The 26,445-nt window shown below is 39.6% G+C and overlaps 1 protein-coding gene across 1 annotated transcript in view; it reads left to right on the forward strand.

The window, feature by feature from the left end:
* Window positions 1-217: 217 nt before the first annotated feature.
* LOC149074051 (uncharacterized) overlaps window positions 218-26,445 on the forward strand; it is a 120,673-nt gene continuing 94,445 nt past the window's right edge. The window contains exons 1-9 of the mRNA XM_089247294.1: window positions 218-286; window positions 1,099-1,221; window positions 1,338-1,470; window positions 1,586-1,714; window positions 1,829-1,951; window positions 16,946-17,068; window positions 17,199-17,321; window positions 18,044-18,166; window positions 18,670-18,768. Of these exons, the coding sequence (XP_089103420.1) occupies window positions 218-286; window positions 1,099-1,221; window positions 1,338-1,470; window positions 1,586-1,714; window positions 1,829-1,951; window positions 16,946-17,068; window positions 17,199-17,321; window positions 18,044-18,166; window positions 18,670-18,768 (1,045 nt within the window). The remainder of the gene's footprint in view (window positions 287-1,098; window positions 1,222-1,337; window positions 1,471-1,585; window positions 1,715-1,828; window positions 1,952-16,945; window positions 17,069-17,198; window positions 17,322-18,043; window positions 18,167-18,669; window positions 18,769-26,445) is intronic.

Here is a 26,445-nt window from a genome sequence, read left to right on the forward strand (position 1 = left end):
GACGATTCGCGTGGTGTCGGAAACCACGAAAAAGAAAGTAATAAGCTTATAATTTTTGAAAAAGACGAACAGGGGGGGGGGGGCGGTGGCTGATAAAGGCATCAATATTTTAAAACACGCTTGTGTTTCTTTTCTTCCAAAAAATTCCGTTTTACTAAATCGATAGACATGAAAAGACGTCAACGTCGGAGCAAATCGTTAGACCCATCAGTCCGTGATGCAAGCCGCTGCAGCCACCTGTTGGATAACGACGACGATTCTCGTGTCGTTAGAAACCACGAAGATGGTAATTACCTTACGTATAATTTTCTAATACGATATGTAAGGAGACTAAAAGGGTAATCCCATCCTCACACGGGGTACAGAAATTGATTTCGAGTAAAAGCCTCAACTTGAAAGTCGGGTTAATTTGAAACTCCGGTTAACTTTAACGAGACGCGTTGCCCGTTGTTTCTGACACATACCTACATTGCAAAGACATCACAATTTAAGGAATGTGTGAACTCCGATAAGCGGGCGATTACCCCGCGGGAAGTCAAGTTCATATTGTAAATACCCATTATTTTGAGCGAGTGATATATAAGATTAAGCAACTTTATTTCTATATAAGACCAGCAGACCATGTTGCTACCGTACGCAGAAAAAAAATGTTACTGCCTTTATCTTGGAGTGTGTGGAATTTTCCCCATATTCTACAACACGCACGCATGACCCTATATTTACATTACCCGCATTCCAGTCAAGTGGGAGATTATGGGGGAAGGGTAGTGTCAGGGAAAATTTCTTTGGAAAATAAAAGTTAAATCCAACGCGTGGCCACCCGTCTTATAGCCTCGACCGACGAAAATTTGAAGAATTAATTCAGAGTCGCGCTACCAATGTAGCGTTCGACTAGTATGGCAAGTCGTCAGTGTGACTCCGGTGCGTAGGATATCCCATCACCAATACGCTAATATCCTCATGTGAGGAGCACCATAGAAATATAGATGTTGGATCACTTAGATACCGCTTCTCTTATCAGTCGTCAGATTTCATTTTCCCCCGTGTAACGAAATATCAAGTCGTCTTTGTGTTCTTTTTTTTCTTCCTTATCGATAGGCAGGAGAAAGAGTCTACGTTCTAGTAAATTGGTTGAAGTTTCAATCCGTGATGCAGGTGACTGCAGAAAGTTGTTGGATAATAGCGAGGATCCCCGTGGCTTCGGAAACTGCGGAAAAGACGGTAATTATCCTTCTATACCTATAATTTTTGAAAACAACAAACAGGGTGGCTGATAAGGGGAAGGACATATGCATTTCTTTTCTTCCAAGAAGTTCGTTTTTCTTTCCAATCGATAGGCAGAAAAAAGCGCCAACGTCAGAAGATTGGTAGAAGTTCCAACTCTACAAATTCTAATCCGTAATTCAAGCTGCAGCAACCCTTTGGACAATGGCGACGAGTCTCGTGGTGTTGGAAACCTCGAAGAAGATGGTAATTACCTTACCTATAATTTCCTAAAATGATGTACGGGGGTGACCGATAGATCAAAATAAGACATAGCTTAGTGTCTTTTTCCAAGCAGTTTAATTTTCTTTCCGATCGATAGGCAGAAGAAAGCGTCCACGTCGAAGCAAATCGGCAGTGGTTTCATTAGTTCCAGTCCGTGATGCAAGTAGCTGCAGAAATCAGTTGGATGATGGCAATGATTCTCGTGCTGTTGGAAATTCCGAAGACGGTAATTATTTTACCCTGATTTTTGAAAGCTGAAAACAGGGTGGCTAATAGGGGAAAGACATGTATTTACGTTACTTTTCTTCCCAGCAGTTTTGTTTTTCTTTCCAATCGATAGGAAGAAAAAAGCGTCAACGTCAGAGCAAATCAGTAGAAGTTTCAGTCCGCGATGCAAGTAGCTGCAGAAATCTGTTGGATGGTGTCGACGATTCTCGTGGTGTTGGAAACCCCAAAGAAGACAGTAATTATTTTACTTATAATTTTTGAAAACTATGTGTGGGTAGACTGATAGGATACGACATATCTTCCCAAATTTTTTTTTTTTTTTTGAAATGAAACTTGTTCCGGGACGTAGTAATGAAATTTTGTGAGGGAAAAGTAAACCATCACAGAAAGTGAAACACTTTTGTGGGAGAAAGAAAAACCATCACAGAAAGTGAAACATTTTCTTTTTCCTCTAAACCGGTTCCGTAGAAAAAGTGTAAAGTGTGTGATAATGTTAACTCTTCCGTGCTTAGGCAGAAAGAAAATTTCGAAAAGTTCGGGAGAGGGGCGTATATATATGCACAGTAATAGTTATGCTACCCGAAGTTACGTGAAGTTGGAGGTTTGCGATTTTTTAATGAAAAATTCACATTTTTCAAATTCAAGTTCGCAGGACTATTGGCATTTATTATAAATTCAATATTGATGAGAAATTATAGCAAAAATTAAGGAATCAAAAATGATGCTGTCAACAAAACCAAAAAATTAATAAGAGTTCAGTTTCAGAATCGATGAAAGTTCAGAATTTATGTAAAACATAATTACTGAAAGTTTTGGAGCCCCCCCCCCCCCGATTAGTTCAGGAATCCCAACAGTGGTGTCAGAGGCTCAGAGTAGTGGTTTGTAGTGATCCTGGTTAATTTGGTATAAATGAGTGATTTAAAAATAATTCTTTAATGAAAATGTTAATTAATTTAGGAAGTAACTCTCTCCAGAACTCATTGAAAGTGATAATTCGACGTTTATTATAGATTCAAAATTGATGAAAAATTATAGCAAAACTTGGGGAATGAGATAATGCAATTAACAAAAATAAACTTGCATCGTTTTGCAACTTTTTTGAAAGTTCATGAGAGTTCGAAGGACATTAAACGTCCGTTTAACCTGTAAATAATGCGATATTAGGAATCAAAAGTTTTTATACTTCATTTGAGTTAGCACAAAGAAAATACTTCGGAAAATATTTGTTGGCATATAGAAATGTCCTGTCCACTTGTCAAAAGAAGATTCATTGAAAGACTGGTTATTTGTGGAGATGGAGATTACAAGGAAGAAAATTCATCATCAGTCTTTCAATGAATCTTGTATTGACAAGTGGAGAGGACATTTCTATATGCATGTGGCCATCTGGTTGGCCTATGTCATTCACGAGCTATTAGTTGATTGTTGACGCCGTCCATGTACGGTGCCTATCAACACATATATACGCTCCAAGGTTGAAATATTCTATCTGCTTCCATAGCTTAGATGGTAGAGCACTCGTCCGGCAAGCGAGAGACCGGGGTTCGTGTCCCCGTGGCGGCAGTGATGAATTTTCTTCCTTGTAATCGTCATCTCCACAAATAACCAGTCTTTCAATGAATCTTGTAATATTTGTTGGATTTAATATTTAACCTAGAAGTTTCACTTCTATCGCGCGAAATTCTGATGCAGTTCTTTCTCTTCCAAGAAGTTTCGTTTTTTTCTTTCTAATTGAAAGGCAGAAGAAAGCGTCAACGTCGAAGCAAATCGGTAGAAGTTCTAGTCCGTGATGCAAATAGCTAGAGAAACCTGTTGGATGATGGCGACGATTTGCGTGGTGTCAGAAACCACGCAAAAGAAGGTAATAAGCTTACTAATAATTTTTGAAAAATGACGAACAGGTTGGCTGATAGAGATAGACATCAATAGAAATGGATTACCTTTTGGGTTTGATAATACGATTAAATAGTCGACGTTTGGGTTTACCCAAAATTCCAAAACGAACACGGCTATACGCGTTTCAGAACTATATGAAGTTCCTTCATCAGTAGCAGAAACGAAGAAGAAAGAAAATATTGAAAAAACTCCTTATAGCAGGAGTTACTCGCTGTTGTAGACAAGTCAAATTCAAAATGAACCGGCAACAAAAGAGCAAGAGGACGGAAAAAAACAAAGCTGCATTAAGAGTAACTTACAAGCGGCTTTGGAAAAAAAAGAAAAATGGCGGAGACAATCTCAACCAAGAACGTGATAGTGATGCTGATGGAGAAGAATAATTATTGTAGAAACTGTTGCCAGATTTTTGAGAAGGGTGGTGTGCTAGATAGGTCGTTGACCAACAGGTTTGTGTTTTTGTTGATGTGGAATGATTCGAAGAAATCCAAGTCAGACGGTGAGGGACATTTTTGGATGATTTTGGCAGACGAGAAGTCAAATTTATGGTCAAAGGACCAGCAGTGTTGAGTTTGGATGAGCGGTTAAGGTCTTGGTTGCTTACGTATCTTCTATGCTCATTTAAACGGTATTTTAGGGCACGTTTAGTTTGGCATATATATGATAATCCGCATTGGTATGAAATGCTGTAGATGCCCCAGTTGTTGAGTGTGCCAATGGGATCTTTTAGTTGAGAGAAACGAAGTTTATTGACGGGGGTGAAAACCACAGAAAAATTGTATTTTCGAAGGATTTTAGCGATGCGTTGGCTGGTTTTTGGGAAGAAAGGCAAAACTTGATCAAATAAATGAGTACAGAATCATTTAGCGCAGAAATACGGGGCAATTTTTTTTGTTCCGTGTATTCGCTATCAAATATTTTAACGGCCCCTTACCGTATTCGCTATTACATGTTTTAATTTATGTATTAAATTTTAATTTTTTTTGTCCCGTATTTGCTTAAACGTATGTCCCGCATTTTATATGGTCAGTCGTAAGGAAACCGTGGTTGAAGAACCGTTTAGCCGCCTGTGTCTACTGACGTAGATCCGCTATGTTACGTTTGGCGATGGAAGGGGGACCGGTCTCTGCCTTCATTCGCACCATGATCATCAATTCAAGTTGGGACTCTTGATTTTATTTGTTCTTTTTTCAGATCTGTTTTGAAATGGCCACTGTTCCTGACGAATGTGCACCAGTTGCTGGGTTTTTCCCTTTTAGATTTCACAGATGTAAGTAGTTATTTTTATTGTACTCAAATCGGGGTTGGTTTTTACTGTTCTGTCCAAAACCCTCCTGTCCTAAACCTCCTATTTCAGGGGCGTAGCCAGAAATTTCGTTCGGGGGGCGGGGGGACCAAAGTGACAGAACAATGGATTTGGCCATCTTTTTCCTTTTTTTCGGTCATTTTCTCACATTTCGGGGGGGGGGGGAGAGGTTTTCAATTAACTTAGCAGATAGACGTTTGACAAGCAGCTCTGGAATAGTCAGTTCAAAGAAGCCTTAATCCTTTTGTAAACGAAGAGGAATTTTCAGAAAGTATAAAAAAGGCTGCTCTTCAGCAAGAAATCCCCCACCTAAAAGGCACGTCTTTATGTTATGATAGAAATTCTTATCGCTTGATTGTAGGATATGTACTGGCATTCACTTTTATTTTGGCATGAAAAAAAATTACATTGTATTAAAACTCATTGACTGCGAAACACTGAATGCAAGATAGAGATAAACTGGATTCCCCCCCCCCCCCCCGAATTTTGACATCCTGGCTTTCTAGTGATTTTAATTTTTTTACAGTATAGGTAAAATTTTTTAATTTTATTTTTCATTTGTTTATCTTTACCTCTTTATCACTACTCAAGTACGATACGGCAGAACCTCAATTATCCGATGTGATTGGAAAGCACTACATCAGAAAACCAAAAAATACAGTATCATGTTTATTTACACAGAGCATAATTGATACCAGTGTTTCTTAACTCCTTTACCCTACACCCTGTAACCCTCTTTGGACCATGTTTTCTTCTCACTCCTTGCTTTCTTGGCCCCTGCCTTTGCCTGGGCCCCTAACCTCACCCAGCAGACTAAACCATTTCTAAGTATACAAACTATTTTTCTCTTTGAAAAAATTTATAGTGAAAGCGAAAATTTTATAAACAAAGACTGTCAGTGTCTGTCAAGACTGTCATTGTGTTTTGTCAAGACTGTCATAGTCTCTGTCAAGACTGTCATAGTCTCTGTCAAGACTGTCATAGTATCTGTCAAGACTGTCATGTCTCCAGCGAGCTTCCCTCTTGTGAAGGTTATACGCTGGGCAGTGATGCCAAGATCGCGCCAACCCACCCCCTCCCGCTTGCAAAGTGATATTCGGGAAGGGGGTTCAGTATTTTGATGGAAGTAACAGCTTACATACTTTCGAAAATTATTGTGTGCCAGAATTTTATCATGTAGGCCCATGAAGACATTATACCCCCCGGACTATGCCTGGATCAGCCCATACTTGTGAACCAGAGTTAGGCGAACGTACACAGAGAAAGCATATGGGAACGTATGCGCATCACATTTGTGGTAAGACGTATATAACATGTATGAAATTCTATTAGCTTTGCAAACTATGGCATGTTAATGTTCAGTGAAATCGAGAATGCGTCTTATTTGCAATACCTAAATCCACGCATGTATTCAATCTCTGCAATATTTTATTGCTTAGTTGATAATTTTCAGCTAGTACCATTACTTATACAAATATATACATTTTTATATCATTGTTCATCGCTTCGTTGAGCAATGCTCTAAAAAATAAATAAGGCAAGGGCACTCGTGTGTGGCTTTATTTTATCGGTTATAGTAAGAATTAAAAAAAAAACAGTTGGAAGTGGAAATAAATATACGCATGTTATCACAATTGTTGACCGGTTATGAGTAAATTCGAACTTTCAAGCAGGATAAACCTGTAACCCAGCGATTCTCAACTGGTGCTCCGTGTACACTTCCCAGGGGCTCCGCGGTGACTCGAGGAAAATAAAACAAATCAGTAACTTTGATAGATAAATAAAAAATAAGAGGCCTACAAGGTTCTACCATAAAAATTATATGCAAAAAGTGCTCCTCGAGTGAAACAGGGCTCCGCCATAGAAATTATATACTGGAAAGGGCGAGCCCAAAAAGGATGAGAACCGCTGCTGTAACCGTTCATTAAGTGGAAAAACCACAGAAAACGAACTTTGGTAGACCACCACTCTGCCGCCAGTGAGGTGCAAACCTGGATGCTCGTGATGAGATCCCAGAATGATGTCCACGCGACGACACAGTAGCTCTAGAATATACTAAGTGGCCACGGGTGAAAATCCAGTAAAAAAGTATTGTGTTGTAAAAGCTGAGCCACGGCTTATGATTAAGCATTCCGTACAAAAAAAAATGTGCAGCTCATCTATCAATTCCTCACAGTTATGTGACAGGACATGAATAAGCTTGTACGTGCTCATCAAGCACAATACCTCAACATTGAACGGGAAAAAAGTATATTTAAATTTAAAAATAAAATACAATTTTTTTATTGTATCTTTTGGTCATTTATCACACTTCTTATAAAATGTGTGCTCAGTGTACAAACGAAACATCCAAATGGTTGACTGACTTCTTTTTTTCCCGCCTAAGATATTGATCTGGTGGCCCAGACATTAGATACGTCGGAAGAGTTACGAAACCGTGGGTGCTTGACTTGAGCTTTACATGGAAACTATTGATCCCTGAATGAATTTTGGGGGTGCTCAGATCAGTGGTACAGAATACTGTAGGTACTAGAGTACTCGCTGTACCCTCTGGCTCCACCCCCACTGCCAGTCATCGCCCTAAATGCCAGAATTTTACTTATATATTGTGGAATCTTGACTAAGTACTGCACTGTCTGTTCCCTTCCCTCCAACCCACAAGAAATTTCTGGCTACGGCTCTTCCAATAGCACCATTGTCCACATAATAGAAAGGTCTTTCAGGTCTTGAGGTCAAACAACCTAACATAACATTTATTTGCACAATAATGTTTTTAGGAAGAAATTTAACGATCAAAAACAGTTCAGCTCCTGGATGTAAAACGGGCCATAGCAATTGAATTCAATTAGTGCGAAAAACTAATTTCTTAGTAAAATAATTACTGTACTCCCCCACATTAGCTGGCATGCTGGGAAACAGTGAGGCAGACCAGCATGCTGAAAATATCCGAATTTTCCGGAATGCCAATAAATTTGATTCACGGATTCTGGTAAATTCTTGAATATCTTTATTTTTCATTAATTTCTTATCAGCAAAATAGATTATACATATCCACGGAGCCAACAATGTTGGCTCTTACTGGATGTTACTGAAAACAAACAGTTGAATATTTAATATTAGAATGAATAACTGAATGGGAAGAAGGAAATGAAACATTTCATAGAGAATCAGAAATATTGTTCAATGTCGGTACTGTAATTGGAAAGAAGGTAAAATTTGATTAGTCTTCTATACATGTGTATGAACAGGGCCGCAACTAGATGCTTGGTCACCCGGGGCAAGCGCGCATTTTTACGTCCCCTTGTAATGGTAAAGGAGAGGTTTCAGAATGAAATTTGCAACCCCTCGGGTTCAGCGCCCGGGGTACGAGACCCATCTGCTCCCCATAGTTGCGGCCCTGTGTATGAATGAAGGCTGACAGTTGAATTCATATCAGATGGCATAGAGTTATAAAATTCAGGAACTATTTAAGTAAAATACTTTCTTTTCAAAGTTTCATGAACACAAGATAATGCATAGATTCAATTTATTTCTGAGGAAGAACGAGACAAATTAATATTTAAAGAAAACTGATTTTTTTTTTAAATGAGGAAGTGTGATTTAGAAAAATATACACATATATATCAACTTTATTTGGAAAATCCACTGATTCAGCTGAATGCATGCTGTGATCCTATTATAACCTCACTTTTTCCGGCATGCCGAAAGTGGCCAAGACCACAACATACAAAAAGCTGGTGCCCCTCGTGTTTTATGGCATGCCGGCCAATGCGTGGGAATACGGTAAGTTTATTGAAATTTTTGAGTAAAATAATTTGGTATTTGTTCAAATCAGCGCTCGTGTAATCACTTCCATTTTGCCCAGATCTTTACTTGAAAAGTAAAAAATATGTTCGCAGAGGAATGGGAAAAAAGACGAGCCCACAAAAAGCCAAGTATTGTACTTAGTTTGAATCCTTTTACGAGAGAACACACCTTTTCTTTTCCTCTCCTACAAAGAAGCATTCAACAGTGGGCGGAACAAAAATTTTAAACCACACAACACTAAATCCGATATCCCGCTGTTTGTACGGGGGGAAGGAAAAATTGTTGGTTTTTTTTCGAAGAGGTTTTGTGACAATTACCTGAACCTTTTTCAAGTAGATTTTCTCAACACCCTCAAACCGTCAGTCGGTTAACCCTTTACCGATTCTTGAAGGGTACTGGGAGGTTCGTGAAAATAACCTATTTTTGCTTTCTGAAATGGACTCATCCAAACTTTTACCTCTCACCTAATCCCCCGTCCTTCCATTCAGTTCGCATTCATGCCGGCCACAGCGTTGCTGTTCATTTTTTCGTTTCAAGATACCCTGTGGAGACAAATTGTAAACTGAAATCACCCTTTTTTATATAGCATTTTTCTTTTTTGTAAAGGAGTAGGTACCCAACTCTTTTTTTCCTCATGAAAGACATGTATATATGCATACGAGTTAATTTTATCCCTGTACGCGTATACGGGTCCAGCTGAAGGTCCGGTTAGTTATTTATTCGTGAGCGGCGGTATATCGTCCCTTCTCTTCAAGATATTCTCGCCAACTTTGCCAATTTTTTTTCCCTTTTCTCGATTTTTTTTTTATTTTGTTGAAGTGAACTATTAATATGAATTTTTAATTCAAAAGACAACTTCAAAAATTAGAAAAGACAAGTGCTTCCAGATATAAACTTTCGTGTATCTCGTTATGAAAACAAATAGGCTAAGCTTTACCAAAAAAAATTCAGGCCCCATTCCAATTTTACGTTAGCATCAGGAGGGGGGAGGGGGTGTATTCGTTGATTTTTGATTACGAGAAGGGCGACAGTACGAAGCTTGTAAAAACATGAAATTAGGTCCAGCGTGGTGTCATTTTTTTTGAGTGGAGTGTCTGTGCTATGCTGACTTTTGATAAAGACAGAGGAGTAAAAATATTGGCAAAATTCTGCCGACAAAAGAGGAATCTAATTTATTTTTGGTTCTGTCAGAGAAATTACGAATAACTGACGTTCTCCCTAGGGCCGCAACTAGATGCTTGGTCACCTGGGGCAAGTGCGCATTTTGGCACCCCCTTGTAATGTTGAAGGTAAGGTTTGAGAATGAAATTTGCGCCCCCTCTGGTCCAGCGTCCGGGGCACGAGACCCGCTTGCTCCCCCCCTAGTTGCGGCTCTGGTTCTCCCTCTCCATTAGAAAACAAAAAGTGAAGATGTAACGAAATATTTTCGCACACTTGTTGCTGGTGATACGTTGAAACTTACAGGCATACAACTAGGAACATGATCGCAACGTACTGGAGGTGAGGGGATAAACTTAATTTTTCCGCTTGCAAAGTTGTAAAAAGTGTTTATGCGCAGTATATCTCCTGGAAAAATTTCACCCTGCTACTGTGCCTCTAGTTCCAGCCATATTGAACTTCCTCCAACTCTTCTTGTGATTGGGGGGGGGGGGGTATATATGGAAGGGCATTATTTTTACCCATGCATACAAAAACGACATGATATTCACAAATATACGGATAATCATTCAATCGTAATAATTCAACCTCTTTCCTCCCAACCGTGGCCCTCTTGCATTTTCAGTGTATCTCCGTCATAGGCGTCTGCAGAATTTTCTCGAGGGGGTAGGGGTTCAAAATTTTTTCCTTCTGGGGGGGAGGTTACGTTTTTTCCTGCAAAATAACACTATAATCTCGGTTTGAGGGGAGGGATTAGAACCTCAATATTCCCCCCCCCCCCCCCCCCCGCGTACGTCAATGATCTCTGTCTATGCTTATGCTTGTGATAAAAAGTAATCAGAGAAGGAATCCCCTTCTTATTGGTTAATATAGCATATAAAAGGTATTTAGTTTCGATATAGTATTTTTTTACCAAAATAATTTTTTTCTAATTTTTGTTTGACTTGGAGGAGGAGATACGGACCCTCTATGCACCTCCCTGCTTACGCCTCTGCTTATGACGTTATATTATCCACTATCCTATCTCCTTATAGCTATGATATACGTGTACTTGTGGTCTCTTGTTCGTGACTATATACTCGCTGTCGGAACTTTCAATTGGAGAATCGGAATCACCTGAATCCTCATCAAACAAAATACGACGAATTTCTTCATACACGAGACTTTCTTTAGGCATTTTCCAAATCGAAAGTGATGCTTCAAATCGATAATTGACAACTTAAACATAGAAATGGTAAATATTTAAAATTCTCAAGAGTAAGGAAAAAGGTCAACCTATTCACGTTTGGATAGAAATGGAATGTGAGTTTTGAAGAAAAATATCTATTAGTAAAACCAACGTTGACCTTTGGATAAGATCGTATCTGTGGGGAAGAAAGGGGGCTGGCCATTTTCTGAATGCACTACCTAGAAGTGATAGGAAAACTCTATTTGGGAGCCATACGAAAACTTTACAATCAATTTTGTTGTATGTATTCACGTATGTATCCGGTGCCAGTGTACTTTATTTGGAACACTCCCATAGAGACAGCCCACTTATAAGGTATTATCTGCTTCGTAAGAAAAAGAGGTGAAATCACTATGTGGAAGTGTCACTTTTGCGAAAATGAGTTTTTCAAACTTGACAATGAAAGGACACAAATCCCCTGAACAAATTACAGCCATGTCTTTTTTGCTCACGTTGACTGTCTTCTTATCAATAATCTTAACCCCAGTTGGTAGTAAACGAAGATGTTTATCAAAACGCTGGATCCGTAGAAAATGAAGTCTCATGCTCAGATACTACTACAATCGGGCAACAATCAGAGGCGTATTTACTGTTTTGCCTCCCTTCTCCCATTCTATTCTAATATTCTTGACCACTTATATTCCTAGAATTCACCACCCTGGGAAATATCCGTCTTGGACTCCCGCTCCTGTGAAAACGCCTGTGTCTGTAAATCAGTAAATCACACTTTGGGCCACTCGCATGCTGGCATACTGTTTTGGTCATTTACGTGCTCACACAATCTCTATGTTCCCCCCCTTTTAGTCACTCACATGATAGCATACGCTCTATGCCACGATTTTGATTGCTCACTGACCTGGTTAGTCGCTCTTTAGGTTACTTTTTGGTCATCCACATGCTTGCACCCGATCAAGGTCACGATTTCGATCGCTCATTGACCAGGTCCCTCGCTCTGTAGTTCTTTGCTTGGTCATTAACATGCTTGCACCAGTTCTAGGTCACGCTTTTGATCGCTCACCGAACTGGGGTCACTCGCTCTCTCTTTTGGTCATCCACGTACTCACACACGCTCTAAGTCAGGGGTTCGCAATTCCCAGGTGCCAGGTCAATATGACATGACGAATATAGAAATTTGGCATTGGTGCCTAAAATGTTATATGTTTGATTGCTAAATTGAAGTGTTAGGATAACAAAGTTTTTGGTGATTATGTCAGTGTGTCTACCAACATGGAGAAGGGTTGCTGAGTCCTAGATAAGCTGAAAAAAGGGCATTATTTTTAAAATAAAGCCATTATTTAAAAAAAAATGTGTGGCTCCTATGAAATTTGGTTGGCGCTTAAATTATTTTTTTGATTTGTCAAGCCCTGCTCTAGGTCACTCACTCTCTAGGCAGAAACTGATTTATGCTTTTGCTACTCTTCTCACATTCTACTAATTTTCTCGGCCACCCATTCCTCAAACTTGCCGCCCTTTGCTATAGCTCGCTAGACCCCCCCTGTAACAATGCTTCCCCCCCCCACATTCTTTATTTAGGTGGTTTTTTTTATCATTGCACAGCCATTTTATGCACAAAAATAGGCATAATTAAGCCTGTGCAGTCTGGTGCCAAATCCTAAAGGCAGCCGTCCCAGAAGGAAGTCAAATCGTATTGCTAGAGGTTTGTGTACTAACCACTCAACTAACAATCAAAAACCTTAGTAATACGCTAAAGAAATAAAACAACACTTGCAAAATGCCCTTATGTTTTTTTACACAAAAAAAACATACCGTAATTTTTTTGCTTTTCACAAATTTTTCTTTATTGCTTTTACAGTCCTAGTAAATAATATCGGTCAGCGATTAGTCATGTTTATCCAAACATAGAAGGTTCTCTTTGTGTGAACTGAAAATATGCGTATTGATGACCGCAACTAGAGGGGGGGAGCAGGCGGGACTGGTGCCCCAGACAGGAGTGGGTGCTAATTTTTGCGGCTTGATTTTCCAACTCCCAGAATCACAACAAAGTGCTTTTATACCTTTTTGTCACTAAAATTGCCACCCCCTCAAATTTTCCGTACAGGGCAGATGTCCCTCCCTAACGCATGATCCAAATATATGACCATTAGAGAAAGTAACAGAACTTGCGAAGTATATGGCCGTTAGGAAAGGAGTCTCAAGATTGTGAACGTTTTCAAGCAGGACCGTTCCCAGTTTCCTAGTTAAAATTCATTTCAGCTTATGTAGAGAATCTTCATGTTTTTCATTCGATACGAGGGGCATCATCCCCATAACAATAATTGTTACAATAGTACATTAAAATTCATATTCACTTCTAAAAATCTTATTAGGAGTAAAATACTTCTTCGAATTTTGGGTAAAGGAAAGTTTTTTTCATGAGAGTATCGACATAATTGTAATAAAAAAGAATAAAAAGATGGAGGCTTTCAGAAGTTCAGTACGGATTACATTACACAAATGGCACCGAACTTTTGGAAATCTAGCAAACTTTTATTGTATTACGAGCAATATTAATTTGAAAGATTATAAACAATTAATCTTCTGCACAACTTGAAAATAGCAGTTCTGAAAATTTTTCAATTACATACATTGCAAGGGCGTAGCCAGAAATTTCATTTGGGGATCAGTGATATAACAATAGATTTGGCCATCTTATTCCCTTTTTTCGGTCATTTTCTCACATTTCGGGGGGGGGGGGGCAGACCCCCTCAAGTACCCCCCCCCCCCCCCCCGCTACACCCTTGAAAACATGTAAATGCTAAAAATGGTTGGGGCTTGAGTTGGGAGAGATGAAAAATAAATTTTTTTTAAAAGAAGGGCTATGGAACAAAAAGTTTGGGAAACTTTTCACTGAAGCAGCAGTTCTCAACCGGTGCTCCGTGTGCACTTCCTGGGGGCTCTGCCGCCACTCTAAGAAAATAAAATAAATCAGTGAATTCGATAAATGAATATAAGAGGAGGGCCTACGGGGCTCCGCCATAGAAATTTTACGTCGAATAGAGGCGACCACTGATGCATATTTGTGTTTGAGTATAGGCAGTGCCGTCTTAACGCATGGGCCCACCCGGGCACCTCACGAGGAGAGAGGCATCAGAAAGATGAGAAGTAGTTAAATTTTTCGAGAATTTGCCGGGTAGAGCCTCAGAAAAATCACTTGGCCCGGGGGCCCGTGATGCTCCTAAGACGGCCCTGATTACAGGTGATCATTTGTGGAGATTTTACTACATTTAGGAAAATATAATGGAACCCTTCCTATACGCCTCCCTATTACGTTTCTGACCTTACTCATTTGCACGACGTTTGACTTCAGTTGTTATATATAGGGCCTAATTTCTACATGGGCAAATGAAGCCTTTATAACTTTGAGCCCCCGAAATTCAAACAACATACATTCACTGACTAATTAACATCTTTGACTCTTTCCGCAAGAGCCTGCTTTACCCAGGTTCCCTGCTTTACCCTAATTCCTGCTTTACCCAGGGCCCCGTCTGTATACACTTCAATTAATCAACGTTTTCACTTCGATTCGAACTCCCAAGTCTTTGGAAAATACCATTTCTATCAATCGAATATAGAATAATTTTTCAATTGGTAAAACCATGTCATTGAAATAGTGTTTCCCGGTTTTCAAAAACACATCATGAAAAAACTTTATAAGCGGAAAAACTAAGCCGGATCGACTGTAGTTTCTCATGCATATTTTTTACTGAAAAAGCCGTAAAATTTAAGATAATTGACTGGTTCAATGGATTTTGACAGGTACTGAAATAATTATTGAACGGGCTATGGTATGCTGATAGCCAGGGCCGTAACTAGGATTTTTGCCGACCGGGGCAAATGATTTTGCTGCCCCCACATTTGATAATTTTCTGACGGTGTTCTCTGTTCCCACCTAAAATTGCTGCCCCCCCTAAATTTTGCCATCCGGGGCAGTTGCCTCCTCTGCCCCCCTCTCTAGTTCCGGCCCTCTGCAAACATGTACACTATTAGTTCTTTCTTTAAGAGAAAAATCTTTCAACAACAGAACTCATCATCTACTTTTTGCTTAGATATAGAAAGCAAAACAAACAAGTATAGGACGTTTTACAAAAGGTTTAAATAACACTTTTTTTCTGTTAAATCTTGAAATGAATACCGTAAAATTGCTTGAGACTTTAGCAACAGTAATGTTATGATAGTGTAATATTTCTCCTCAAGCATAAGATTTTGGATCAAAACCACAGATTTTTTACAAAAACTTTTTTGTTTTGAAACGTCTGTAAACAAAAGGGGTGGGGGGTAATTTTCGAAAAAAGTTCCAGTTATACGGTTTTCGCATTTATACGACGCGTCGTATAAATGAGGTTCCATTACTTGAGCCTGAGCCCCCCCCCACCCCAACATTTTTGATAAGTTTACGCCTATGGATACCGGCCCCGGGCGATAGTACAATTTCGACCCGTGTTGCTACATACCGTAATCAGATCCAAAACTGGGGGGGGGGGGGCAATGCCTTGGACGGCGTTTTTGATGGAATGGTATATTTAAGAAAACGCAATAAAAATTCCTTTGCAAAATTATCGAATTTCACAGTCAAGGGGCAGTAAAATTACGTTTACCCTCCAGAAAAAACAATTGTATTACAGCCATGGTAAATCGGGTGTCCCGGGTGGGGGCGAATTCACTGTTTTTGTTTGTTGAAAATTACGGGAGGAGTCAGCGCTAACGTGGCGACTTTTTTTCGCGCCAAAATAGGTAGCCCTGACAGCAGCATCCATAAACTCTGTATCAACTGCATTTATAAACCCTGTATGTTGATTCAATTTTTGTGTTCATTTTATCCTAATTTTCCGTATTTCCCGATATATATCTATAGATTTTCTCATATTGCCGTATATTAGGTTAATTCATATTATAAATTATATATTTTTTTGTAATTTTTTATGTGCCCTTTCTCAGCCATCTTGAATTGACTACCGCAAAACAGCGATTCCTTGGCGCGAAAAAAGTCGCCACGTTGGTGCTTACAAGGTTCATGGGAAATTTACCGGGGAAGGCCGCTGAGTATTACGGGGGGGGGGGGCCAAAATTATACTGTTTCCAGGGGTGGGAACACTGCGCCAAAATTAACATCTTGCGCTATCCTGCTCCAATAGTGTATTTTCGTATTTTTCTGCGCCAAATAGCTAATTTTGTTACGTATCCCTGGAATTTCGGAAAGGACGGCAAAAATTTTTTGTTCCTGCTTACCGCGAAACAATTCTTTCTAAGAGCGTGTTTTATTCCACTGTACACCTTATTTAAACTATCGGCTTTTCCATCGCGAAACCCCGATAATATCCGTGATTGTGCAACTGAAGATGGTTTGCAATGATCTTTCAGCTCTAAAGTGCAAATGCGAGTCACAGTTGCCGTTTAAAAAAGTTACAAGGAAGAAAATTCATCATCAGTCTTTCAATGAATCTTGTATTGACAAGTGGAGAGGACATTTCTATATGCATGTGGCCATCTGGTTGGCCTATGTCATTCACGAGCTATTAGTTGATTGTTGACGCCGTCCATGTACGGTGCCTATCAACACATATATACGCTCCAAGGTTGAAATATTCTATCTGCTTCCATAGCTTAGATGGTAGAGCACTCGTCCGGCAAGCGAGAGACCGGGGTTCGTGTCCCCGTGGCGGCAGTGATGAATTTTCTTCCTTGTAATCGTCATCTCCTCAAATAACCTGTCTTTCAATGAATCTTGTAATATTTGTTGGATTTAATATTTAACCTAGAAGTTTCACTTCTATGGCGCGAAATTCTGATGCAGTTTTTTCTCTTCCAAGAAGTTTCGTTTTTTTCTTTCTAATTGAAAGGCAGAAGAAAGCGTCAACGTCGAAGCAAATCGGTAGAAGTTCTAGTCCATGATGCAAATAGTTACAGAAACCTGTTGGATGATGGCGACGATTTGCGTGGTGTCGGAAACCACGAAAAAGAAGGTAATAAGCTTTACTAATAATTTTTGAAAAATGACGAACGGGTTGGCTGATACAGATAGACATAAATGTTTTAAACCACGCTTGTGTTTCTTTTCTTCCAAGAAGTTTTGTTTTTCTTCTCAATCGATAGGCATGAAAGGACGTCAACGTCGGAGCAAATCGTTAGAAGTTTCAGGTCGTGATGCAAGCAGCTGCAGCCGCCTGTTTGACAACGACGACGATTCTCGTGGTGTCGGAAATCGCGATAAAGATGGTAATTAGCGTACCTATGCTCAGACCATGAACCGAAAAATTATATACAGTCAACGCACGTTATGATGACCCCCATTGTTCTGTCAAAAATGGATGTTATATCGAAAGGAAAACAAGAGATATTCGTAATATATAAACATTTGAGACTTATCCTACCGACAGAGGCAGATTTAACGGCGGGCGTGCGCCCAGGGCCTTAGGACTTCTAAAGAGGCCCCAAAAAGCCAGCACTTCCATCCAGACTTCATAGCAAGTTTGGCACACAGCATCCTATTTCGTTTCTTCTTATTTTGGCATAGAATCTTCCTGATGGGCTCACAAATACGGCATAGTGATTGGATGTGGGGCATAGAAATCGCCAATTCTGAGCCCGATCATTACTTTTCCTCACAACGATGATACTGGCACGAGAAGGGATTTTTTCCCCTGAATATTCTGAGGGGAAAATGGACTACTTACTGACGTCACAAGCAGACTGCGGAGGCTTTCTATCTCTAGGAGGTGCCGAAAAAACCCAAACTTCACACTTTATTCTAATTTAAGGGGCCTAATATTTTCTTTTGCATGTAGGGTCTCGACCGACTTTTAATCCGCCACTGCCTACCGGTCATTGTAATGGAATGGTTGCGTTATAACGAGCATTGACTGTACATGATGACCGATAGGGACGTCTGTTTTTTTCCCCTCATTTTTCTAAGTTACGTTTTTCTTCCAAATCGATAGGCAGAAAAAAATACCAAAGTCGGAGCATATCCGTAGACGTTTTAGTTCTTGATGCAAGTAGCTGCAGCCACCTGTTGGATAATGGCGACATGTCTCGTGGTGCCAGAGACCGCGAAAAAGACGGTAAAATCCTTAGCTGTAATTTTTCGGGAACGATGGTCAGGGTGTTCCAGAGTTCCATATCGCCAAAATGAAAGCTGATAGTACACGTCAAGATAAATCTTTTTCAATGGAACCTAGGGTTGCACGTGAATTTTGTATTAAGAGCTTGTTAACAAGGAATTAAAGCCACTGACACCAAAAAAAGGAGAGGAAAGCTCTGAAGTAATGCTTGATGTGAGGGGGAAAAATATTTCTCCAACTGAAAAAAGGAAGAAATTCCTCTGTGGCTTCTCATGATGTGATCAAGGTTGCTATATTTTAGCAACTTCTGAAGTTGGGAAAAGCACGTATCCCCCCTCAATAAGTGGTTGCGAACCATGGTTCTATTGGAAAAATTGTTTGTTTTGACATGCACTATCACTTCCTCTCATTTTGATGGTCTAGAGTTCTGGGTGATCCTGTGTACGAGTCAGAGTAAAGAACAAAAAAATGAGTGTATTAAATTTATTATTTCAATTTGGCAGACATGAAGAATCACAAGAAACCCTTCGAATTCTGCCTCGAAGGAGTTCAATCCGTCGGCGAAATGAGAACACGTACGATTAAGAAGGATGTCGATACAGGTAAGCTTGTAAATATCAAACGTTTGGGGGGAATTGCATCATGGAATTATAAAATTGTTTATTAAATAAGTTAAATTTTTGTTTCTCTTATCCCAAAAATTCTGCTTTAGATAGCGCAACCAGATTCCACTGAGACGAAACTGGGACATCTGATTGATTCTTACCAAATACGGAATCGTCAGTTGATAGCAGGGCTTTTAAGAAACGAACAAAAATATACTGAACGGATATTTCAAACGGGTCGGGGGTGTACAGTTTTTCCGACAGAAGGATATATATTATTCTATTGCCGAGTATTAATTTTTTATTCGTTTGGTATATAAGCTGATCTACTACTTTGAGGGGCATATAAAAGCTTAATTTTTTTTTCGAGTGTAATACTCTTCTTATTCGAAAAACGTTTACTTTTCAAGGATCCGACATGCTAAATTAATTTCTGTCTTCAAGGACTTGTTCTTTGCGGGTCGTTCAAACACTTAAGCCGGGTTTTCCTAGGAGTAAAACTTTTGCGCCGTGTGCAGCGTGAAAATGCTGATTGAAACCTGAAATTCAGGTTTTTTAACCAATCAGCGTTTTCACGCTGCACACGGTGCAAATAACCCGCTCCTAGGAAAACCCGGCTTGAAACTGAATTTATTTATTTAAGGAACCGTATAAATACGTACTTGATTACTTTTTTCGGAGTTGCGCATAAAAATTTAATTATTGTATTTCGAGGATGCACATGCTAAATTAGTTTTAGGCAGAGGTTCATAATCTTTTTAGTATATGAAGTTCCTTTCTCTAACCAGATATGTGGTATATCTGCCGCTCTCAGGCTGAAATTGTTATATATACAGGGTGACCATGTGACCCATACTTCTAATGGCATTCTGATGATTTTTGGCTGTCCTGGAAGAAAAAAAAATTCCATGTCTGGGCTAACTACATTTCCCTTGGAAAAATACGGAAAATAGATTACCCAAACACAAGTAATTACCAATTGTCACCAAAAATGATGTCTAATTTGAAAAAAGCTGCTTCTGTAATTATTGATGAAATCATTTTTTTAAATCGCCAATGGCAAGAAATGAACTGGGGTGTAATGTGATAGGCCTCCTCTGACATGCAATCTGTTACGCCTTGAGACATCAATAAGACAAGCATTTGTGAAGAGGGAGCATATGCTAGCCATATTTTTCGACATAGAAAAGGCCTACGACCGTACTTGGAGGCACGGAATTCTTTCCGACCTCTATAATAGCGGCTTGCGGGGCAATTTGCCCATTTTCATTAAGAACTTTCTTGCTCGCCGCATCTTTCAGGTACGGATCGGAAGCACGTTATCAGCTCCCCAAATTCAAGAACAAGGTGTACCTCAAGGTAGCATTTTAAGTGTAACACTTTTTATTTTAAGACTCAACGGGGTGTTGAACCAACTCCCGTTGTCTGTCACTGGCGCACTCTACGTGGATGATCTGTTGATATCTTACCAATCAGTGAATATGAGGTCAGCCGAGAGACAATTGCAAACCGCTCTCAACAAGATCAGCAAGTGGGCTCATGATAACGGCTTTTCATTCTCCGCTGACAAGACTGTTGCTATGCACTTTTGTCGGCGTCGAGACCTACGCGATGACCCACAGTTGTTTCTCAATAACAATCTAATACCTATTGTAGAAAATACGAAATTCCTCGGCATCACATTTGACAAGAAACTCACTTTCAAACCTCAAATTGCGCAATTAAGAGCTCGTTGCATGAAGACGATGAACCTCTTGAAGGTCATCTCTTCTACATCGTGGGGAGCTGACCGTAAGTCGCTCCTCCACTTATATAAAGCTTTAATAAGATCAAAGCTCGACTACGGCTCCATTGTATACGGGTAGGCACCTCGGAGCTATCTGAGTGTGCTCGACCCGGTCCACCATCTCGCCCTACGGATTTGTTCTGGAGCTTTCCGGACGTCTCCAATGGAGAGCCTGTATCTCGAATGCAACGAGCCATCACTGACATCAAGACGCCAGAAACTTTCCTTGAAATATTTTATCAAGATGAAGTCTTTTCCAGATCATCCACTTCATCGTGTCATTTTTAATCCCTCATTTCATAGACTATTTGCTGCTCGCCCTTCATGTGTTCCATCTTACGGTCTTCGTATGAGGGCACTTGTGGAAGCACTAGAATTAGACATCAGTCGTGTGGCCCCAGTTGCTTGGCAACTGGCACCATGGGAGCAGTCTCTGCCAGATGTCTCTCTTTCATTATCATTATACCCTAGAGCCACCACAGCAGATGTCATATATCGACAGATATTCTTTAGGCACAGGGGTAGGTACAACAGGTACTTCCCCATATATACCGACGGCTCCAAGAGCCCTGGCCATGTCGGTTGTGCCTACATCTGCTGTGAGGAGACATCTTTTAAACTTCCAGACACATTCAGTATATATTCGGCAGAACTGTACGCAATCCTTCAGGCTCTACGTCATATACGACGCAAACGCCACCGACGATGCATCATCTATAGCGACTCTCTCAGCGCATTACAAGCACTGTGTTCCTGTACGTTTCACACTCATCCATTCATTCATGCCATTTTCCATGAACTGCATTACCTCATTCATCATGGTACCACAGTAAAATTTTACTGATTACCAGGTCATGTTGGAATACCGGGCAACGAAAAAGCAGACACCGCAGCTCGAACAACAACTAACATTGATAATAACCTTTTGGTACCTGGCAGTGACCACTTCTCAATCCTCCGGGAAGTGATGCATCACCGCTGGCAGGATCATTGGAGCCATCAGATAAATAATAAACTTCATGCCATCAAGCCCACACTTGGCCATTGGCGTTCGAGCTGCAGAACTAACCGAAAGGAGGAAGTTCTGCTTGCCCAGTTGCGCATTGGACACAGTCGTATCACACAATCATATCTTTTATTACGAGAGAGTCAGCCACAGTGCCCACATTGTCAAAGTCCATTAACCATTGCTCATGCTTTTACTTGTTCATATCATCGTCATCATTTTACGACTGCTTTTGGTCAAAGTCATCTTTCACTTCATGACATTTTAAATGACCATAGCGATGCATCTCGCATTTTTAAATTCATTAGTCATTGGTTTTTATAACAAATTATAGATTTTTACAGTTCATGTCATTGTTTTATGCTTTACGTTGCTTTTTATCATGCATAATTTTAGTATTTTGACATGACAAAAGGATGATTTTTCTTATTTTTATAATTTGTTTTGGCGCAGTTTGACCAAATTGGTCCTTGCGCCAGAAAATTTAAAATCCAAGAAATGAACTACATCGCAACAAAAAAGAGAAACCTATCAGCATGCCAAATAATGTGCGATGAATATTCGTATTCAGTCATAATTATCATAATACCTTTATAAGTTGGGTTTTAATCCTTGATTTCAGCAAAGAATAAAAATTCAAATAGATTTTGTTGTTGAAAATACGAGAAAAACAGGATATTTTTACAATAAGACGTCAATACGGCCAAAAGTACGGAGAAATACGAGAATGTCCTATGAAATACGGATATTTGTTTCACATATTTATCAAAAATGCAAGGCCTCCCAAGTAGCCTATCATTCAAGTTCGGTCCTGTTTACCGTATATGCTAAATTTGGCGGAGATTAATTTGTATAGACAGCACACACAGACTTGCGGAGAAACAATTTTATATTTATGACTCGTCCTGGGGTTAAGCACTCCTCAACCCTCTGGAATAAAAGCGCTCTCCACTTAGATTGAACAACTGGGGCACTCATACAGATGTTTCCTAGAGCTGAAAAACATTTTCTGGCAAAAAATTGATCTTGCCATACTGTTTGAGAATCACTGAATTATTGCAATATCGCAGGGTTCCTACAGTCCAAAAAGTCATTGAAAGTCAGGGAAATTTCTAAACATTGGAATATTTCTCTAGAAATTCGATAAAAATGAAACATTTCATATTAGATACACATGAAACAATTTTAATTCCACTATATATTCATTTTCTTCACTAGTTAGGCCAGATTTTTCATTGTAGATATATAGTTAATGCCATCTTTTACTTTCCTTTCTTTTTAACTTGCCGGGTCAGCAAAATAATTCTCCAGAGCAAGGGCGTAAAGTTATTGAAAATGTTGGGGGGGGGGGCTCAAGCCCCATACAATGGAACCTCATTTATTCGTCGCATCGTATAAACGAGGTTTTTAAGCACGTCGCCGAACAGTCGGGTCAAAGCGTCGTATAATTGAAAAACCGTATAACTGAAACGTTATCTCTACCTTACTCTTCCGCAAAAATATCCCTAAGAAAACTAAAAATTATTGTAATTCAAAACCATATTTCATGAAATTGAAATCAAGAAAAAATTATATTACAAAAAAAAATTACTCGAAATACAGCACTAAGATTGACATAACATTGCTGTTTCATAAATCTCAAGCACTCTTATGATGTTCCTTTCCAGATTTGAAATACAAAAATGCGTTATTTATAAACTTAAACAAAAAATTCGTCTGTGTTGTTCGATTTCTATATTCAAGAAAAAAGTCAATAAAGCATAGAGTTCAGCTCTTTTGAAAAAAAATCAGTTCTGCTTTAAAGAACTGTTTTTGCGTGCATCTACGGTCAACAATCAACCTCCGTTAGCAGTCAGTTCATTTCGGAACTTGCAACAGATATTGTTGAAGCCACCTCCATTCCGTGGTCACATCCGCAGGCGATCAACGACCAGCCTGGCCCCAAGAACTTTTTCAGTGCATATGTTATATCGATATGCTATACCCGGTTCCTACAGGAAAGTCTGTTCAAAGGTTCTGGTGCACCATGCGCTGGACCAGAGAGGGTGCCAATTTCACCATTTAACCTCTCCTTCAACATTACAAAGGGGCGTCAAAATGCGTGCTCATCCTGGCCGACCAAGCATCTACTTGCGGTCCTGTTTGCAACTGACATTCATTAATTTAATAGTTTGAAATAATTTCAGAGCAATATCTCAAGTGCAGTATTTTTCTGTCAGATTCAAGAGCAACACCTTTTAAAGCTCAGAAATACCTCAGATATGCGTGACCATGTATTCTGTTTTGAACATTGTCCCGTAACTCAAAGGTTCTGACTTTTGTCAGCAGCGGCTTTTTGCACAATTCATGGTTCATCCGCGACTCCACGGAATAGCTTGGTAGATATTTTTACTTATAAAAGAACCACTTTTCAAAGAATAAATAAGCATACAAATCAATATTCCAGCTTGTCGCGCTGCCCCTGACAAAGGTTAGCTACACCGCTAGAAGCCACTACGCACACTTTGAGAAACACTGACGTAACTCATATGATCGTTGTTGTTTAGTTCGTTTCCATCTCAGCAGAAAGTAGTTTAGCGGGGATTGCGGAGGAGGGGGGGGGGGTAAGACAAAAATTGATTCAAAAATTCAAACACCTTGAAAATGATTATAATTTTTTTCAAGGACTTTTAAAGACTTGAAAATGAACTTTTTCTGTAAGGATTATCAAGGAGGGTACGAACCCTGTCCCTATATACCAGGGCTTGACAAATCTTGGGCTCCAGGTCACCATGGCTTCTAGAAAATCGGTATCGGCACCAAACATTCTCTGCATGTGATTGCTAGAGTGGAATCATAGGATGACGAAAACAGTGTGGCTTTCGACATGGGAGAGGGGGGGGGGGTCTCCGTAAGTCCTGAAAAAATCTAAAAAACGCATTAACCCTATATAGTCCCGTTGATTTTTGAATAGACATGGTAAATGGTCAAAGAACTACAAACAGGTTTTTTGGTATTTCAGAAAGTACATCCTTTAGTGTCATTTCAGTACAAGGTACAGCTATATAAGTACAATAATTTTTATCTATCTAGAAAAAGCTGATTCCTTGTTGGTGTCATATTTGAGAGCTGTCCCAATTTTACGTGCTCAGAGATTTATATTATAGCACCAAATTGAGGGAAATGAAATTCAAGGACGAAACTATTCAACTTTACTGAGCAAAATTTATCTGTTTATAGATAACATTAAAATTAAGGCAGACTATATTTTACCCTTAATTATTTTAGCTAGTTAAATCCAGTATAATTACTTAAATTGCTGTGATGATGTATTGTTTCAGTCAAAAATATGCTAACAGTGCCAATTTACATCGGTTTCTGGAAAAATAATAATTTTCAATACTCCCTTTTCGTCTTCGCCGTCGTTGGGAACGGACGTGCTATTATCGCGCTCCGCTCACCGACCAATAGAAGAAGTTTTATCCGAAACCGTTGCCGGGGGATTACCGTCACGCCAGTGCGCCATTTTGTGTCTTTCTTTGTGTTTTTCTTCGTTCTCGTGAGTTTTACTTAGCGTGTTGTTTATTTTTGAGTCATATTCTGCGGTGATTTTCTTTTTTTCAGCGCACGTTGGATTGTGAGATAAGTGGTTTTTTTTATTATATTGCTCTCATTTTTTTTTAATTTTCGTTGTGTATTTTCGATCGACTTAAATTTATTTTTCTCGTTCGCATTTCATTTTCGTTGTTCTTTCGCCAGGTTCGCTCGCTTCTTTGATATAAGTTCGTAGGTTTTTGGACGTTAGTGTTAGCAAACAGTGTATACTTTTTCCCGGGTACTCTCAATAACTTTGTTTTCCTTCCATTTGGGCCTATTGTTGTAGTGTAAGTGTGATGAGATAGTTAGCTAATTCTAATAAGTATAAATTGTACTTCGTAGCTTAATACTTTTTTTAGAGGGTGTTGTATTCTTTATATACATATTTATTTTTTTCTTCGTGATTTAGTGCTGAGCATTCTACTTTACGTAATTTTTTCGTATAATCTCTTACGTATATTTTGCATAGTAATGTATTTTACATTATTTTAATTTCCAGTTAACGTTTCTCATTTTCCTATTTTTAAGTATTATTATTATTATCTAGCTTTAGCAATAGTGTTAGTATGCCTCGACCTCGACTAGTGTTGTGTAGAGCTTGCGACGGGAGGTTTCCCTGGTCTAGGGGTATAGTAGCTGATAGTTTCAATTGTAAAGGGTGCTTGGTTAGGAAAAGGCTGGAACTCGAGGTCGAAGCTTTACGGGAAAAAGTTAGGGTGCTAGAGGGCCCGGTTATAACGGAGCCTCTGGTCGTCGAGCCACCTGTTGATGAAGAAGCAATCTCCACGAACAACGACATTTTAGAGGGCGAATGGGTGGTCGTGGATGAGGTAGAGGGTGATAGTGATAGGGGTTTAATCATCGGCGATTCTATGGTTAGGGAACTTGGGAACCGAGTGTGTAGGGATTTTCGGGGTTTCGAGCGCTGTTGTCTTCCTGGGGGGAAGATTGGCAACGTTCGAGACGTTTTTCATCGCCGAAAGTTGCCCTTGCGGGTGATTCTGTGGGTGGGAACAAATCAGGTAGGAGCGAATATTAGTGAGTCTCTGTCAGAATACCGGGATTTACTATTATCCGCTAGGGAGGGGGGTTCAGATGTGGCAGTGATTCCAGTGCTGCCAAGGGGTAGTAGGGGATATAGGAGTAGGATCCATCAATTCAATATAGGCCTGAAGGACATTTGCTCCTCACTTGGGGTCACGTTCTTGGAGCTTCCCGCATTTACCTATAGGTGGCTTCGTTTGGATGGGATCCATCTAAATAAGAGAGGGGTCTGGGAGGTTTACGATAGTCTTAGGTCAGGTTT

This window comes from Pholcus phalangioides, unplaced genomic scaffold (genome assembly GCF_987345545.1).
Source record: "Pholcus phalangioides strain wild (caught in Gottingen) unplaced genomic scaffold, Ppha-v1.0 ptg000017l_1, whole genome shotgun sequence".
NCBI classification, from domain to species: domain Eukaryota; kingdom Metazoa; phylum Arthropoda; class Arachnida; order Araneae; family Pholcidae; genus Pholcus; species Pholcus phalangioides.